At 36.2% G+C, this 18,041-nt stretch overlaps 2 protein-coding genes across 3 annotated transcripts in view; one reads left to right on the top strand and one right to left on the bottom strand.

The window, feature by feature from the left end:
• The window catches only part of Msh6 (DNA mismatch repair protein Msh6), a 41,933-nt gene that overhangs the window by 14,395 nt on the left and 9,497 nt on the right, over positions 1-18,041 (bottom strand). For both annotated transcript variants that reach the window (XM_089640303.1, XM_089640304.1), the window contains exons 8-12: positions 13,623-13,760; positions 11,148-11,349; positions 10,115-10,421; positions 9,727-9,882; positions 3,170-3,416 (exon numbers count right to left, since the gene is read on the bottom strand). In XM_089640303.1, coding sequence (XP_089496429.1) covers positions 3,170-3,416; positions 9,727-9,882; positions 10,115-10,421; positions 11,148-11,349; positions 13,623-13,760 — 1,050 coding nt within the window. The remainder of the gene's footprint in view (positions 1-3,169; positions 3,417-9,726; positions 9,883-10,114; positions 10,422-11,147; positions 11,350-13,622; positions 13,761-18,041) is intronic.
• Positions 14,861-17,355, top strand: LOC149417444 (uncharacterized). The gene is made up of 5 exons (XM_089640308.1): positions 14,861-14,902; positions 15,073-15,310; positions 15,562-15,633; positions 15,745-15,861; positions 17,118-17,355. The coding sequence occupies exons 2-5, from the start codon at positions 15,104-15,106 to the stop codon at positions 17,238-17,240; spliced, it is 519 nt and encodes a 172-aa protein (XP_089496434.1). The 5' UTR covers positions 14,861-14,902; positions 15,073-15,103; the 3' UTR covers positions 17,241-17,355.

Below are 18,041 nucleotides of genomic sequence, written 5' to 3'. Positions count from 1 at the left end.
TTGAGTAGAGATATTGGCCGATAATTATGTATATCCGATTTGTTTCCATTTTTATAAATCAATATAACAACTGATTGTTTTAAGTGGTTTGGGAATGTGCCTGTCTTGAAACTAAGATTACAAATGTATGCAATGGGACTCGCTATAAGTGGTTTCAATACTTTCAGCAGATTTGAGGAAATTTTGTCTGGCCCACAAGCATTCGATGGCTTCAGCTCATCTATCATTTTCATGACTTCATTAATCGTTGTTTGAGTCTCGTCTGTTTTAAGATTAAGATCAGTTGAAGGTATGTTGGCTAGTTCAGATTCAGTTTTCTTACATTTTTCAAGGATTTTATTTGCGAGAGAGGCTCCTACTGAAGTGAAATATTGATTAGCAAAATTAGCCATCAATTTGGGGTTAGTAGTACTTGTGTTTTTCATATCAAATGATTGTATGAAAGACGATTTGCTGTTTTTTGTTTTGGTAATTTGACGAAATATTTCCCAGAAACGTTTTGGAGTTATGGTGTTTTCGTATATATGTTTTTTGTAGAAATTTTCTTTAGTGGAAATAATTAGTCTTTTACATATGTTTCTATATTTCTTATATTGTTCTTGAACTAGAATATTATCTGGTTGTCTTTTAGAATTTTTATGTATTTGATTACGTCTGTGGATGGATTTGACTAGGCCAGGGGTGATCCATGGCATGAGTTTAAATTGTTTGTTCGGTATAACTTTGTTAGTAGTGTGATTAGATATGTAGTATTGTAATTTAGTGATAAATTGCTGCATTGCTTGCTCAGTGTCAGTCTGGTTTATTACGTTTTGCCACTTTTCTGTTGTCAGCTCCTCAATTAGTGCGTGATAATTTATTTTAGAAATATATTTGTTTTTAGGAGGAGAGGAAGGTTTATTTCTTAGGCCGAGTGCTGTGGTATAATGATCTGAAATTGTTGTGTGTATAACAAATGAGTCTGCGAAATCAATGTTTTTAACGTTGATGTGATCCAAGCATGATTTACTTGCACCTTGTACTCGAGTGGGGGTGTCAATTATCGGAGTAAAAGCGTTTTCAGTGAGAAAACATAAATAATCATCGGATTGGCGATGATTGTCAAGAATAGTATTAATATTCAAGTCTCCAATGATTATTTGGTGTTTTGGGTTTTCTGTGTTGTTAATGATAGAGTGGAGTGAATTTAAAAATGAATCGATGTTGTGAAATGATGGTGATCTATAGATTGTAAAAATGCATAGGTTTTTGTTAAGCACAATTTTTAGACAATTTGCTTGTGTTAAGATGAGTTCATCAACTTGCGTCTGTATACCGTCCCTGACATAGATTACTATACCACTAGCTTTAATTATTATACTGGTTGTGTGGTACTCAGTATAATTTTGTATGTTTTTGGCAGTGAAGTATTTATTAATCCAGCACTCAGTTAGAACTAGCAAATCGAATGTGAAATTAAGTTGGTCAAGAAATACGAGAAAATCATCAATGTTGGTAATACTTCTAATGTTTTGGTGAATAATTTTCAGACCGTACGATTCCCAACAATATTTATTCATGTCTTCGGGATTATCAATCACATTTTTGTTACATGTGAGTATGGTTTCTTCGGGGATATCAAAAGATACTTTAATCATTTATATTTTCATTTTTAAAGTTATTTAAGTATACCCACAATGATAAGATTTGGGAACGCACAGATGTGTGTGTGGTGTTTGAGTAAAATAATGTGTGTATGCTTGTATTGGTGAGTCATAGTGTGAGAAGAATATTTTCCGAGGTAATGTGGATAGCTCGTGATTCTGTTGTTTGGTGTACGTAGACCCGTCCCGCTTTCACCCATACGTAAGCTAGCTTTTTTTCCGTAGCCGTCTTCTTCGCCAGGTAAAGTAAGCGTTTATTTGTTGTTGTTAAGTGTTCTGATATATAGACTGGTGTACGTGGTCCGGAGAGGCCTATGGAGCTCGTGTTAAGTTTGTCTTCCTTTGTTGTGGCGTTCAAATTGTATCTTTTTACACAACTTAAGAATTCATCTCTTAAGTGAATGTTTTTGAATCGTACAATTATAGGCCGGATTTTTGTTGGGGTTGGCCTACCAGGAGCTCTAAAGGTTCTCTCGATATCATTTTTAGTGGTGGTTGTGCGTATTTCTTGACTTATGTTGAAAAGAATGTTATGTAAATTTTCTCCTTCAGCTTTCAGCCTTCAGGATGAAGCATAAGCGGAAGAAGATTGTCCTTTGTCTGAAGCGTTACTCGTTTTTTTCCCTCTTTGGGAGGCTTTTGAGGTCTGCGAGCGGGTTAATATTTTTCCGACGGCCAAACTTGTAGCGTCATCTGAGGTACGAGTCGGCATAGTAGACCGGGCGACGTGCGGGGGGAACGGAGGGACCGGCCCCGGCAGTTGCAGTTGTATTGTCTGCGGTAGTAGCGAGCGGGGGCGGTGAGGTGGCGGTGACGAGGGGCGCGGGCGGGCCGAGTGTGTCGCCTGTAGCGAGAACGGGAATCTTGTGCACACATGTACCTGCAACCGCAGTTTCACTATTGTACAAACTACCGACAATTACTGGTGACGTTGTTAGAATATTTTTAACAACATTCAACTCACTAGTTAAATTGTCCACTTTAACCGAGAGAACTTCGATGGCCATCGTTAGCAAACGAAGCGCATTCGTTTCCTCGTTGATATCCATTAGGATAAACTTGTAAACTTGTAAATTATTTAATAAATTTAAATTACGGCGCGCGGCGAAAAACACGTACGTCCTGCCGGCGAATTTAGAAGAACTCCCTGAGCTGAGCTGAAGTCACCTCCGTGAACTCTTCCAATGTGGGGCCTTCAGGGGACCAAGGGTAGTGAACTCTTCCCTCGTGGGGCTTTCAGGGAACCAAGGGGGATTGGAGAGGAGAGATGAGACATGGGAAGACACATTGTGGAACCAGAAGACATAGCCTCATACCCAATGACAACCCTGGTGAACTTTATAAACGGGACCGGGTTACTGTTAAAGGAATGAGGTAAAATGAGAGATAGCACAATGGGCCTATGGCCTGAGTGCTCACGGAAACCATATGTAAAACATCTCCGCCCTATAAAAAATAAAATGGTATTTTCAACTTTTTGGCTGAATAAGAATTTTTTTTTGAAAAACTGCTTATATAATATTCACCTTGAAAAAGTTCAGAACTTCAGAGTAGTCCGGGAACTGTCCCTCCGGAGCGAAGTGAGTAATTCTCTTCAGCAGGGCTGAATCCGTGTCCTTGAACCTGCTCATCAGAGTGACTGCGGACAGGAACCCGTTCAGGATGGATATGAAGTCAATCACCTTCCTCTTCGAATAAGCCTTCATTTCATACAGTATGGCCTTGGAATCAGGGTGGTTCTTGGAACGATTCAGATTTCCCAATGTATGAATTCTGCAATTATAATTTAATGTTATTTTTTTACAGTTGATGAATGCTTTGTTTGAAAGAACACAAATTATTTGTCAATGTTTTTTGATAACTGTGGATACAGTTAAGACGTAACCGGGCGTTGATTTTTCCATACAAACGTAGTCCCCATTTATCTTTCTAGATTTTAACCCTAGAGCAAATATTTTTTTAACATAAAATAGATATCGGCGACTTGCGTGTCGGTACGTTTTGTTTTTTTTGATAAATTGCTTCTTATAGAAGTTATGACCTTCCAAAAATCAATAAAATTGCCTGATTTAAACGCAATCAAAAGACGTCCAGTCTACAAACTAGACAATATATTTTGAAAAAAAGCAAAACGGTCCGACATAGAATAGTTTCTTCTTATGTAGTTGGTAAAAAAAAAATTGAAAATCGGTTTACTTTTGGAGGAGAAAAATGGGGAATACAAAACCTCGATTTTGAAGATTTCATTTAGGTATTTGTAGCCCGAGCTGCATGTGTCCCTTTCGCTCAGTATTCGGGAGGTAACGGTCGGGGGGACAGGGTTTAGATAAATACGTATGTATTTGTGCGAAGTGATGTCACGCAGTCATAAATCGATATTCGATATTCTAGTGTTGTGTTGTCCCGAGTAATCAATGTTTTTTTATTATTTTTTCCGTTTGGTCACTTTTGTGTTTGTTTGGTGAAGTATTCCGATATTCTTACTTTAATTTCATATGTTTACGTAAAATAATATCTCTAAAAAAACATCCGTTACGGCCAGACCGACTCCGAGGTGATTTCGTTCCGTATTGCCAATATGGATACAAAACACTCAAATGGATAATTTTTTTTTAAATAACTTTTGGGTAACTAGCATAATATTATAATTCTTCAATAACCTATAATGTATATTGTTATTTTATTTATTTAACTTCTATTTTGACAAATAAATATACAGCAAAGTGATGTAGCGTAGTATATCGAATTGTGTCGGTGCACTAGTGTTGTCTTTTCCCGAGTTATTGATATATTTTATTAGTTTTTTTTGGTTTAGTGACTTATTTCGAGTATACCATACTTGCCGATCTTACTAAAATTGGACCAAATTCAATTTGTATACGTCAAGTACTATAATAATTTTCAATTTGGGAGGTGGTTATGGGTACCGCCGCCCCGGGAACCATTTATTGGATAACCTCTGTCATAGGTCACCCCAAGTGGTTCGCTACGTTTGGTGACTTGAGCAGGGGTGCCCGGGTGAGGATTGTCCGGGTCTTGGCGATATATGCATCGGTCCGCCAGTTGCGTGGCAGGCCGGATCGGGAGACCAGTCTAAACGCACGCTCAAGTCGCGACGCGACTGAAGATGAGTTAACAGCAAGAAGCCACCTGACTATTGTATGTGCGCGCTCAAGTTGAGACGCAACTTATTTGGACGAGTATTATAACAAAACCCTGTAGCAACCCGATACAGAATTTGGTCGTAACACGGACATGTACCTAGCATGAAAGTCAAAAAAATCCTCAACTTACAATGAATAAAGAATTTTTTTTTAAATATATATTTTTAAAAAGATGCCATTTGCGTGGTGATCTGTTATAACAAAACACAGTAGGAAAAGTTGCGCCGTTTAGTCATGACATTTTCTATTATTTTCGAGTTACATGGATATTTAAATACTAGTTCATTTTTACTCATGATCCGATTTTCAGAACCCCGACATGTCTGGAGGTAGAGTGGAAAAAAATGGAGGTTTCCTCCACACCATCCGATTTGCAGTGTGGTGATTGGCAAGGGTGTTATGGCTTTCATGTCATTTTCAAAATTTTAACGAATGGCATTGGCGTTGGCTCTATTAAAAAAACCTGTTGATTTCAGGAATTTTACTAAAAAATAAATAAATATTTTATTTTAATACTTTTCCCTGTCTCAAACAACTTGAATGGTTTAGTTAAGTTTTGATAAACAAAAAAGATAACTATCTGTCCAAACAAGTATTTTATATTATTTTTAATGGATTAATTTAGCAAAACGACACAAATTAATTTAATAAAATTTACTTGGGCACGCCGCGACCTGCGGATTCGTAGCCAAGAGCCTTACCCTTCAACCACGGAGGCAGTTCAAATGTACGCACCTACATATTTTAGTAGGTGTACCTATATGGGTAGTAAGATTTTTTTTTAAATTTTTAAAAGAAAGACAAACATTCCCTGGTTACGAATAACCTAACATTTGAAAAACTCCTACTACCAGCACACTAAGCGGAAGGTATTGCTTGTGTTGTGATGGAGAACTTAGCCAGCCGAGGAATCGAACATGGGACGCCCGGGTGGGACCCAAACGCGATGCCCACTCAGCCACTGACTGGTCAAGTAAGTAAGAGCAATACAATTAATTAGTAGTACATTATTTTGATGTATCTCACAAGGTTTAGCCAGCGTTAGCAATTTAAGCGCCCGAAAATACATTTTAAATCACTTGATTACACAATGACTTTCCTCTACTTTTTATAAATATAATATATATTTATAAATTACGTGTGTAAACCTTTCGGAAGAAAATCTTTAAATGATAGTGAAAATCCTATCAAAATCCATTTCGCCGAGATTATACGCCGAGACAAAATCAGTAACGGAGAAATAAGTTGGAAAGATAACCAGATAACAAAACACCAGATACATGACGAAGGAAGGAAGACGGGAGATGCGGGAGGCGGAGGAGGCGGGATGCGGGAGAGGCGGGAGTCGAGCGTAACATGCACACACACACTCTTAGTTGGGTGGGTACCTACACATCGATAGCGCGCTCGCTGAGCAGAGTGAAATAACAAGTGATTTTTAAAATACCTATTGTTCAAATTTCTCAGCGCCCGGGTTTCCTCTTAACCATTGAATATGTGATCAATCAGCGACTATCCCATAAAAGGAAATTACATAGTTGATCCATGATGTTTCACTAAAACACATGCAGTGTGCCAAAAAGCATTGCATGATTGCCAGATTGCGTACAAAAGGCCAGCGTTGTAGAACTTAAGGGTTAAAATTTAATAATCAATATTAAATACTCTAAGATGCCTATTTATTTAGAGCACTTGTATTCTAAACAAAATATATACGACAGCGATTCTTGTAGAACACAACTTGTCGGCAGATTGGTATCATAAAACTGAGGATTTCAAAGGAATAAAAAAAAGTTGCATACAGTGGCGGTTTTCTCTAAAGTGCGTTTGTGCGGCGAACCCCCATTAAAAAGATGAGAAAATAAAACAAACTTGTTTTATAATAATATAAGCACATTATAGATAGCACGCTATTAAAATTTCGCCTTCAAAACCCGCGCCACCGAAAAATACGATACCTATTCCAAGTTTGTGCGAGTTGAAATCCGCGCCAAACTCTTCATACAAAAGAATCTTAGCCGGTACAGACCCTATGACGGTGACATATACAAAATTTGGTCTTTCTTTGCAAAATTAAGACAAAGTGTGTGCGTCGAACACGCGTTATGATATCACGTGACCTCCGAACATTGACGAATGTAACCGAAGAAACCCGAGAACTTCGCGGACTGACCGGCTGACCGGCTGACGTTTGACCTTTGAACCATAGGGATGCAAGTTAAGTGTTATTTTATGGTATTTAAGGGGGAAGTATCATAAATAGCGCTAAACATCACTTTGTATTTACCTAGTAAAAGGAATACCACAAATAATTTATCTAAAAATTCTATAGGGGTAGTTAGAAAAATGTCTTATGTTACCAGTGAATTAAATTTTTTTATCGTAAACTTTTTTATTCTATATGAAATACACATTGCAACTTTACGTAAAACTTTAAAAATGCCTTCGCTGGAAGCAGAGCTCCTAGCTAGCTCCTATCAGAGAGATTTTTTTTTTAAATCCATCGGTCATCTCAAAGTAAATATGATACAGGTCATTTTAAATAAATAAAAAACACTTTAACATATATGGATTTTTGTTGTGATTCAATTAAACTTCCCGAATATTTCAATTATTTTCCGTCATACAAAATCCTATGGATGAAATCATTGTCCATAGCTTGACCGAACACCGCTAGTCACTGTCAGTCTCGAGGTGAATTCGGAAGTGAGAGCACGCTTATTTTGTTTATTCTCCAGTCCTCGGCCAACTTTAAAATTTCTAATAGGAATCCAGAGGAGATTGGTGCTATAGCCAAGGGGTAAGTGGAAATTAAATATTATTTATTTTGTAATATATAATTTGAAACTTGTTTTACGGTCTCAACTTTTTTTTTTACCATTTTCAGGTACCAATACGAAATGGGAAATAATAAAGGGGCTAGCGTGTACAGCGCCTAAAGAAAAAGACCGCTCCACTGGAGGAAAAGAAGAATAAGGTTTGTCAAAATACGTCATTCCGATGGACACGTTTTCTACAATTTTTTACCGACTTCTTTCGAAGTCGGTACAACGGAGTCGGGTGGTGGCTTGAACTCGGATCTAATTTCAGAATGCATTATTTCGGCATCAATCATGAATTTCTCCAGTTCTCTACCGATTTAGTTCAAAATCGGGATTAGGGTGTTTGGATGTGCACTGAACTCGGATCTAATGTCAAAATGCATAATTTCAGCATCCATCTTGGATTTCTCCAGTTCTCTGCCGATTTAGTTCAAAATTGGGATTAGGGAGTTTGGATGTGCACTGAACTCGGATCTAACGTCAAAAAACATAATGTTGAAATCCATTTTGAATTTCTCGAGTTTTCTACTGATTTGGTTCAAAATCGGGATTAAGGAGTTTGGATGTGCACTGAACTCGGATCTAATGTCAAAATGCATAATTTCAGCATCCATCTTGGATTTCTCCAGTTCTCTGCCGATTTGGTGCAAAATCTGGATTACGGAGTTTGGATATGGACTTATGCGAGACTAGTGTGAAGGTGCTTTCAACGATTCTAGCGATTCCTTTCAAACTGTCGCTAAGATTGGGAACAATGTCTATCAGAGCCATTGATAAATGCACTGAATTTCGTTGATGGCTAATTCCGGGTAGTAGTATTATAAATAAATTATTAAAAAACAATAATTACCATTATACAAACGATACAATCAAATACATGAACCAGAAATCTTTTCATGTCAAAACACCATTAGATAAACCAGTAAAAAACTGAGACGTCAAATAAGGTCCAGGGCGTAAAAGATGTGTCTGTATATCCATTATTTTGCTAATATGATTTTTATTCTGTCAAGTTGTATCCATTATTTAGTATATAAATATAAATTTTATAAAGCACTTGTATTTTTATTTCGTATTTTATCAAAATGCTGACTGATTTATCAAAACTGTGTCAATCCCCCTATCTACTCAAAAGACGCAGGTGTTGGTCTTGAAAGCGCAGCTGTTGTGGCGGCCGACAAATTCGTTTACAAGTAGCAATAATACCTAACTGTACTGAAGTCGACATTTGATACCGTCCCCTTAACTTTGTAGTCATTTTTGTACATATTTTTGTTTTCTTGTTTCTGCATTTCTCCAACCGTTTGCTTATGGCATTTGTAAATCTACTACCTATTGAAGTAGACCGATTTTGATTTCTGTTTTCGTATTTTTTTTTTTTAGATAAGTCGTTATATTCCTTAATTATATTTGCGAAAGTTTCGGCAAACGCCCCATTGTCGTCGCTAGTTATGCAATTTTGTGTTTTGTCTTCTCCAGTTCTCCAGTTCTCCATCTCCAGTATTCTTTCGGATTTCAAATTGAAAGCGTTTGCGTATATGTTTATTTATGCGTTTGCGTTTATTGATTGTCGCGAATATTTTGTCATAATTTTTTTATACAATGGCGGAATACAGTGTTGTCTATATAAAAAATAATGCCAATACTTATGAAAAAAGGTTGGAAATTAAAAATAGAATAGAAGGACAACAGTAAGGACGGGTTGTTTCGGAGCATTTGAACAATTCATCAAATTTCAACATTCATTTTCAAGTTCTGTGAAAGATTTTTTCAAGTTCTGTTTTTATTCCAGTTTTGTCAAGCAACTAGCCTACAATTATATATTAACAGAACTTGAATAAGTCTTTCACAGAACCCGTAAATGAACGTTGAAATTTGATGAATTGTTCAAATTCTCCGAAACAACCCGTCCTAAGTAAATTTTAATTAGATATGTTTATCTTCTCTTGAATTTCTGAACCCCCTGTTTAAAAGACCACGAACCGCCACTGGTTGCATATATCTAGTTTTCAATAAATATAAAGAAAAGATTGTGAGATACAAATAAATGAGTGTGATGTTAGTGGGTGATGAAGGTTGAATAGTCTAATTTCTTACTTGGTGAGCAGTCGTTCCATATCAGGCAAAGTGGCAAGGACGGCACGGACATCTTGAACTGTGGACTGGTGCTCCAGCAGGAAGGAGATGGCCTTCTGCCGCTCCTGTATGACCTCTATATTGCAGGTTGGAGAACAGACCCACTGGTGGAGCAATCTGAAAGATCGGGATTAGGCATTTCAACAACTATTTATGCAAAGAATCGAGGCCAGCAGTGGACATGGAGTGGCAGAGGTGGGATGAAACTAGACTTTTTTTAATTTATTATAATTAAGTCTGAATTTCCTGTAGATATTAACTATGTATCCTTTGACTGAGAAGGTTTTTGTAATTATATGTACCTGAATGTGATAACATCTGTAAGAATCCGGTATAAATAATTACTGACCGTTTTCCCATGGGAGTAGCGCAATGATTCAGCTTGGCAACCAGAGAAGTTTCATCCCCCACAATGTGCAAGTTAGCCAGCGTGCAAGCGTCCAGCACCATATTACTGGGCATGTTGTCGGGGGCCCGTCTACTCTTGGGACTGTTGGCCTCACCCCCCAAGGTGTCCGGGGGGTGGTAGGCCTGATAGCGGGCCATGCCCATTATCTGGATGTCCAGCAAGGTGTCCGTTAGGTAGAAGATACACGCACCCAATGCTCGGACGGCTAACGTGTAGTTTTCTGCCGGAGTGAGGCCCAGCATATCACCTGAAATTAATATATATATTTACAACTATTAGGTAGAGCGGATGAACGAAGAAAGGTGTGAGATTTGTCCAGGTCTTGGCTGCAGATAAATTTATTTATTTATTCAAGTCCTCAAAGTTTACAAATAGGAGGTACATAATAAAGTAGGTATAAAAGGTAGGTATAAAAGGTCATGGGGGCAGTTTTACTATTTTGTGACATGCGTCAAAAATTTAAAATGTCGATGGTCAATGCAGAAATATTAAGCAGTTGAGTCGCTCTGTTGATTGGCGCGTTCTGATAGGCAGAAGTCCTAGCTTTCGGAGTATAAAAAAGTGCATGGAATCTACCACGAGTTTACTTGTCAGGCACATATACTTTCAATATAAGTGGATTAAGTATAGTTCCAGGGATTAGTTTAAAAAAATGTTTGCCTAAAAATATTTTTCAGCATGCTTTTAAGGCGTTGAAATCGAGCATTCCTGTTAAAGACAAGGATGGATACAGGAATGGATAGTACGTATATTCTCTCATACACAGGTAACGCATAAACCTCTTTTGTACTTATCTATTTCTAGGATATGATTTTGTTCAGAAGGGGCCCAAATAATGGCGCTATATTCCAGGATACTGCGAACATGGACATCATATGTTCTTCATATTGCATCTTGAATTACAAAGGATAAAGAACATCATTACTATCAAAAAATCTAATTACTAACAATATTAGTATCAAAAAGCACTTACTATCACTTAGCATAGGTTCCAGTCCCTCCGGCCAGTTGATACCCGCAGTGCCCTTGTAATACTTCTCGGCCATGGTCTTCAGGGCCTTCTCGGCACTCCAGAACTCCTTCTGCGGGGCCAGGGCCTCCTTGCGGGCTGCTTGGCATGTCAGACGCAGGATCTTGGCCGTGCGCTCAGATATGTGGGACCTTTCATGCAGTACCTGAACAAAAACAAAAAATTACTTGCCATGCGCTCAGACATAAACCAAATTGGTTGTTTTGTTAGATTTAAGAGTGGTGAGATACAGTTACCTTGAGGTGATTTTTCACAAAAACAGCGCTATTCAAATTATCCAAATATTATTATTATTAAGATGCTATTGTCCTGATCAGCCTCACAAAATACGATTATTATTAAAAAACTATTGCCTTGGTCAGCTTCACAAAATTGAAAGAAAAGAAAAATGTAGCCTAAAACCCCGTTTCTCTTCCGTTTAAAAATCGGACGGCAAAAAACCCTGTTCACAGTATATGATTAAATGTCAGAACGATAAAAAATCAGATGTCCGTTTGTCAAAATATTTGATTTACTCACTGTTCAGTAGACAATATTGTCTTTGTTTTCCTTCAAATTTCTCAAAATCGAACATGAATAGACAGTAAATTTTTCGCCAAACCGATAATTTCAAGGTATTATTTTTCTGACGTTTTTTCTTTCGTTAAAATTCTTTCTCAGGGGGTTAATTTTTCAGGATTTATTTCCTTTTATTTATTTATTATTGTTCTTAACAAAATAACGTCCCTGCAGTAAACCACGCAGCATGGCTACTTCTTTGAGACTGCATCGCGGGTGGGTTGCAGGATCAGGGTGTAGCGGGGCTACAACAATGTATATAGACAACTTCTGCAAACTTACAAGGTTCTGCAGTGCCTTTACTCCCTTTAAAGAAGGGAGAGCGCACTCATTCCTCATCTTAGCTTGCAGTTTTCATTTTTTTTTTATGTTTTTTGCTGGGTTTGTGCTGTTTTTCGTGTTGTTTTTCGCTGTTTGCTGATATTTATATCTGTGCTGTATTTTGCGCTTTCTGCAGGGTTTTGTTTTTCTTTGTTGCTGGGTTTTTAGTTTTGTTTTAATTTTTGCAGATTTTCCCATTTGCTGTTTTTGGTATTTTGGTAGTTTTTGTAGTTTTTTGCTTTTTGCCATTTTGTTCCGGTTAATTGGTGATATTATTTGCTTGATTTATGCTATTTTTGCTGGGTTTTTGCTGTTTTGTGCAGCGTTTGTGGTTTTTCGCTTAGTTCCTGTTGCTAGTTTTTTTTTTCTGTGTGCTGTTTTCTTTATGATCTACTGCTTTTGCTTGGTTTTCCTGTTTATTTTATGCATTCCCTTGTTTGCTATGAGATGTTTGTATTTTTTTATTCCTATCGATATATTAGAAGTTTGATAATGTGAGTCTCGCTGGGTGCTCTACCCATGCTGAGGCCCCCATTTTATAATTTTATGTGACTTTTTATGTGAATAAAATAGACTGTATTGAAATAATGTTAAATTAAACGAATTTAAATGAAATATTAAGAAATATAATAAAAGAAAGAAGAACTAAAGAAGTAAAATAATAAAAATAAAATAATTAAGGCAGTTATAAAAACTAAGCAATATGAATGTAATCATTGGTTCAGTTGTGTATAATATGTGTACTATGCAGGTATATTTATTCTTTTAAGATTTTTTTTATAGCATTTTTTGTTATAAACCAATATCTTAGTTTAGTTTTTGCGAAATGTTTTTTGTTTCCCTCATTTTTGTATGCTTTGTCTGTTTTAATCACAATGTGATCAATATTGTGAAGGAAACAGACAGTAAAAATACCTCAACAGGACCAAAATAGTCAATACAGGAGGCAGATAAGTTTTTGTTGTATCTTATCTTGTTGGTTAATTAACAGCAGTTGTTGGTGGTCATTAAATTGTGGATGTTACAGACTTATGTTGAGGATATTAATGTTGATATCCCCAATTAAGTACTCATTCCTGATACTATGGAGATGAATTCACACAAAAATATTAACATCCAGTTTGGGAGGAAAACTGATAAAAGTATTGTGGAAAACGGATAAGGTTTGTTCAACAAGATGTTTATCAAAAACACAATCAGTCGAAACTTAGACAGATTATTAGGGTTAAATACTCTTAGGGCCCTATTTCATCAGGACACCAGTGTGGTGCTACCAGGTGGGACACTAAGCCAATTATATAACGCTATGGAGGGTCTATGGAGGATCCCTCACCTGATGTCCGCCTGGTGTCGCCACAATTAGGTGGCCGATACCAGCATCGACGCATGCCAAACAGTAAGATGTATAGCGCTGTGCGGTGGCTCTCTCACACCAGTGTCCAGAAATAGTGCCTTTACACTTTGAGACAGTTTGAAATTTCATTTCATGAAAGCATCAAATTACTGTTTCTGTGGCTGATTGATGTTAAAATAAGCTACCAGAGCTGGAGGATGATGCGCCAGGGTGGTGAGGAGTCGGGAGGAGTATTTATCATCCTCAAACTGGCCGAGGTGGAACATGCCGATGGAGGTGTCGATGAAGCAGACTCCGTACTGACTCCGCCCTACTCCCAGATCCTGGAATCAAAACACATTTTATTTTACACATTCACATCACAAGGTCTATTGACATTGTTTTAGAGGAGATGTTATATGACACAATGTACATATTATATGACTTTTAGTCAGGGACTCGATACCAAACTACGTACAGGGAAGTCAAGTTTTGTATTGTAGCAGAATGCAGCTTGTCACAACGCGTACACTTCTATACTTCATAGTGTTATTAATACATTTTTTTATTACTGATTTTCACCAAATTTATAAAACACATACATGTGACAGCGTGTGTACCACAAATCTCTGTTTTCCGGCAATAATAATAATAATTGGATAGTTTATGAAGCGCTGTTTTTGTGAAAAATCACTTCAAGGGCGCTGTCTATCAATGTGTTAATAGGTGCCAAATAAACTCTAGTATCATCTCTAGTAATCCGGTACTACATGCCTCAGTAAAGGTCATCGTTTTAAACAAGGTTTGAATAGGAGAAAAGAATTGACTATTATTTTATAGCAATAGAAAATATTAATGGCTTAATGTCAAGACATTGTATCTCCGCTTTTTGGTGAAAATGTTTATGAACTAACTGGCTCAGTAAAGGAGAACCCAACAGTCTTACTCATAATGAAATCCCTAATACGACGATAATACCCCGTATTAGCTATACAGGGGTGGGGGCCTATACTGGTCAGATTAAAAATCTTTACTCATAATCATAAATTTTCCCAATATAGCTCGACGGCTGGATTATGGAATATGATTTTTTTACAGTAGCAACACTTGAAAAATTTGGCATTTCGCGGCGTGTTGCCAACTTCACGTTTATTCATATGTCAAAGAAGTAATCCAAGAATTGGTTTGTTTATCTTCGAATAACCTAAAAATGGATAATGTTGAGATTAATTTTGTTGAAGAGGTAGAATTAAAAAGGCGCAAGCGTAACAAAAATTGGGGTGACGTTGAAAAGGTTTGTTAACTTTTATCTTGGCTCTAATGTTTTGTTTACTTTTTTGAAATTAGTGTAAGTATAATGATTGTTTTCCTTGTAGGCCTTGTTGAAGGACTGTGTGACTGAACACGTGAGGGCTGTAGAGAACAAAAACTCGGACAGTAACACCCTAATTGCCAAGAGGGAAGCTTGGAAGCTTGTTTTATTAAAGTAAGTATACCTCCATAATATATCCGCATTGTTAACTTTTCTACAGATTAAACTTTAAGTTTGTCGCTTCGTAGCTTTGACATCCATTTCAAATAAAAAAAATATCATAGTATAAAATTAATTAGGTAAAGGTATGCATACCACATAATTAATAGCACACTATTTTTCAGATTTAACACACTAAGTGACCAAAAAAGAGACATGGGTCAGATACAAGCTCAATGGAAGATGCTCAAATTGGCTTGTAAGAGCCAATTGAGCCGGTATAGGAGGGAAGTGATGGCAACAGGTGGAGGTCCCCAACCACCAAGTCCTTCGCAGGATATTCTCTCGATGGTGGATTTGTTACCACATGAATTCGTAACGGACAAAAATGTTGACGATAGCGATTCAACATTTAAAGCAAAGGTAAATATCTTTTTATCAAAGGAAGCAAATACTTTGTGGTGTGACATTATATATTAAATGGAAAAACACACTTTGTAAAACACAACTTTTTATATGAATTAATATTTAACAGCCAACCAGCATTTTTTTTTTCAAAAGATAAGTTGATAGTAATATTATTGAAATATTGATGGTTCTGTCTATATTTAAACTCATGTAAATCTTGCTTTAATTGTGGGAGTTATATTGGTAATTGTGTTTTATTATTACAGATGAATTTTCCTACATCAACCCCTCACTCCACACTGCCACACTCTGTTCCCAATAGGAAGTTGTCTTTTGAGGTAATATACCTAAACCTACTTAAATGATCAGCGCAACAATGAGTGCTAACTATTTATATATTTAAAGCAGTAACTTTTCAGTTGGACATAATCTTTTGTTTATATCAACAGGAAACAAGTGAAGCTGATTCACCACCACCGCCACTATCACCACAAGCACACACCATCCAGCATGTCCCGCTGCACGCTTGCCCTCCACCTCCACCTCGGAGGCGACCACGCCATAAAGTAAGTATTTCTTCACACCACATTTTTGTTTGCTCAACTGACTTTATTGTCGTACCAAAACTGAAAGTTTACTAAGAAAAACAATAACTCATATATGAATATTATTTTTTTTATGTATAAAATGCACGATAATTTCAGTTGGACATAATCTTTTGTTTATATCAACAGGAAACAGTATCGAATAACAAAACTGCTGCTTCGGAGAGAGACGGAAGACGTTTAAGCGAGAAGTTTCAGACTGAGGTACGTTTTTACTGCCAAGATGCTCAAATAGTATTGTTATTTTCCTAGGAATTCAATGTTGATACAAATAATATATGTGTTTTTTACAGGTTTCCAGTGAAGCTGATTCACCACCACCGCCACTATCACCACAAGCATACACCATCCAGCATGTCCCGCTGCACGCTTGCCCTCCACCTCTACCTCCACCTCCACCTCGGAGGCGACCACGCCATAAAGTAAGTATTTCTTCACACCACATTTTTGTTTGCTCAACTGACTTTATTGTCGTACCAAAACTGAAAGTTTACTAATAAAAACAATAACTCATATATGAATATTATTTTTTTATGTATAAAATGCACGATAATTAAGAGATTTGCAGAGAATAGATTAAAACACCGTACTAGGTGACTGCCTGTTTCATGGTGACTAAAGTTGAATATAGTTATTTTGTATGTAGTGTTGACATATGGATTAATAAAAATAATAATTGTAAAGCGCCGTTTTTGTGAGAAATCACCTCTGCTGTACACTTTGTTATATATAGGCACTATCTAAGTTTATTATTTACAAAGATACATAAACATACTTACCTGGATTGGAAATTGGAAAAATTATAATAGAAAGTTGGAATTTTTTTTTTTAATATGTAATAATTACAGTTTACAATGTATAATAATATTTGCTAACAATAATGATATATAAAAATTAGTTTTCACAATTTTTTTTTTTAATTTTTTTGATGTTTCTCCTTTATGGAAGCAGACGCTTGTGTTTAAAAGAGATGCTGAGTATCGAGATGAACATTATTTATATAAGTATCCTTATTAATAATTTAAGGAGTTAAGAATATTAAAAATATAAGTGTATATCAACAATGTACAATTTAACGATTTATGACGTTACATTATTTAATTGAAGAATTTCGTTATTTTGATTTTTTACATTGAAATGATCTCTGATAGAATAATTAATAATAATTATGTTAAACCAGTTATGAAAACTTTGTCATTTAATGTTTTTATTTTCAGGAAGACGACTTAGCCCAAATGAAGGCGAACGTCTTTGAAGAAACAAAAAAAATAATGCACCTTGAGCACCAAAAAAAAAATGGAGTACTTGTTCAGGCTCATGAAAGACGAATCCAGGGCTAAAATTCGTCTACAGGAAGTAGAGTCACAGACCAAGGTTAGCTTGATGAAGAAGGAAAGTGACCTTAAAAATTGTCTACAGGATGAAGAGTCGCAGACCAGGATTAGGTTCATGGAGGAGGAACACAAAATTAAAATGTCGATGCTGAAAGATGGATGGATAGCCAAATAATAATTTTATTATATGTATATTTCATATTTTCGTTTACATTTATTAATGTTCTTCACTGTGCTAAATAAAAATGTACAGACATACATCAAATTGAATTCCTTGTAATATAAATAGACCAGCTCAACGCCCATGTAAACATAATGAGGAAATCTATAAATGGTTTCTCAGTTAGGTGAATTACACACCACTATAAATTAAGCACGTTGTAAACTGATTTCCCTAAAATAAAAATAAATAAACAATATTGATCATACCTTAGTCTTATTATTATATCTTCATTATTGTGTAATATGCATTTGTGTCGCAGGTACATTATACTATTGAGTATGTACATTTTTTTCAGTGTAATATAATTATATATGTAGATACAATCATATCGAGTACATACTAATACATTTAAAAATGTTGATCAATGAACACCTGTCTAGTGGCATTTCCAATATGATTGATTGGGGCTACTTGTTCATTTGGGGCTACTTCCATGAAACCACCACCACCTGCTTCTGTTCCTGCACCCTCATCATGTTCTTCATCATCATCTATTCCAAATTACAAATCATAGAATTAGTACATACAAAACTCTAATGTAAGGAATATCTAAAAACTGACATATTATATTATGTTTCATTTTA

Source organism: Hesperophylax consimilis, chromosome 15 (genome assembly GCF_061612785.1).
Source record: "Hesperophylax consimilis isolate HC1 chromosome 15, BYU_Hcon_1.0, whole genome shotgun sequence".
NCBI lineage: Eukaryota > Metazoa > Arthropoda > Insecta > Trichoptera > Limnephilidae > Hesperophylax > Hesperophylax consimilis.
Note: the sequence above shows the minus strand (reverse complement) of the source record. Positions and strands in the feature narration are given on the sequence as shown.

Bases quoted from the DNA above. Each gene is read 5' to 3' on its own strand.
- LOC149417444 (XM_089640308.1), top strand. From the start codon at position 15,104: ATGGGTCAGATACAAGCTCAATGGAAGATGCTCAAATTGGCTTGTAAG. The intron at 15,311-15,561 runs GTAAATATCTTT...TTATTATTACAG, and splicing joins ATTCAACATTTAAAGCAAAG to ATGAATTTTCCTACATCAAC. The intron at 15,862-17,117 runs GTAAGTATTTCT...TTTTATTTTCAG, and splicing joins GGAGGCGACCACGCCATAAA to GAAGACGACTTAGCCCAAAT.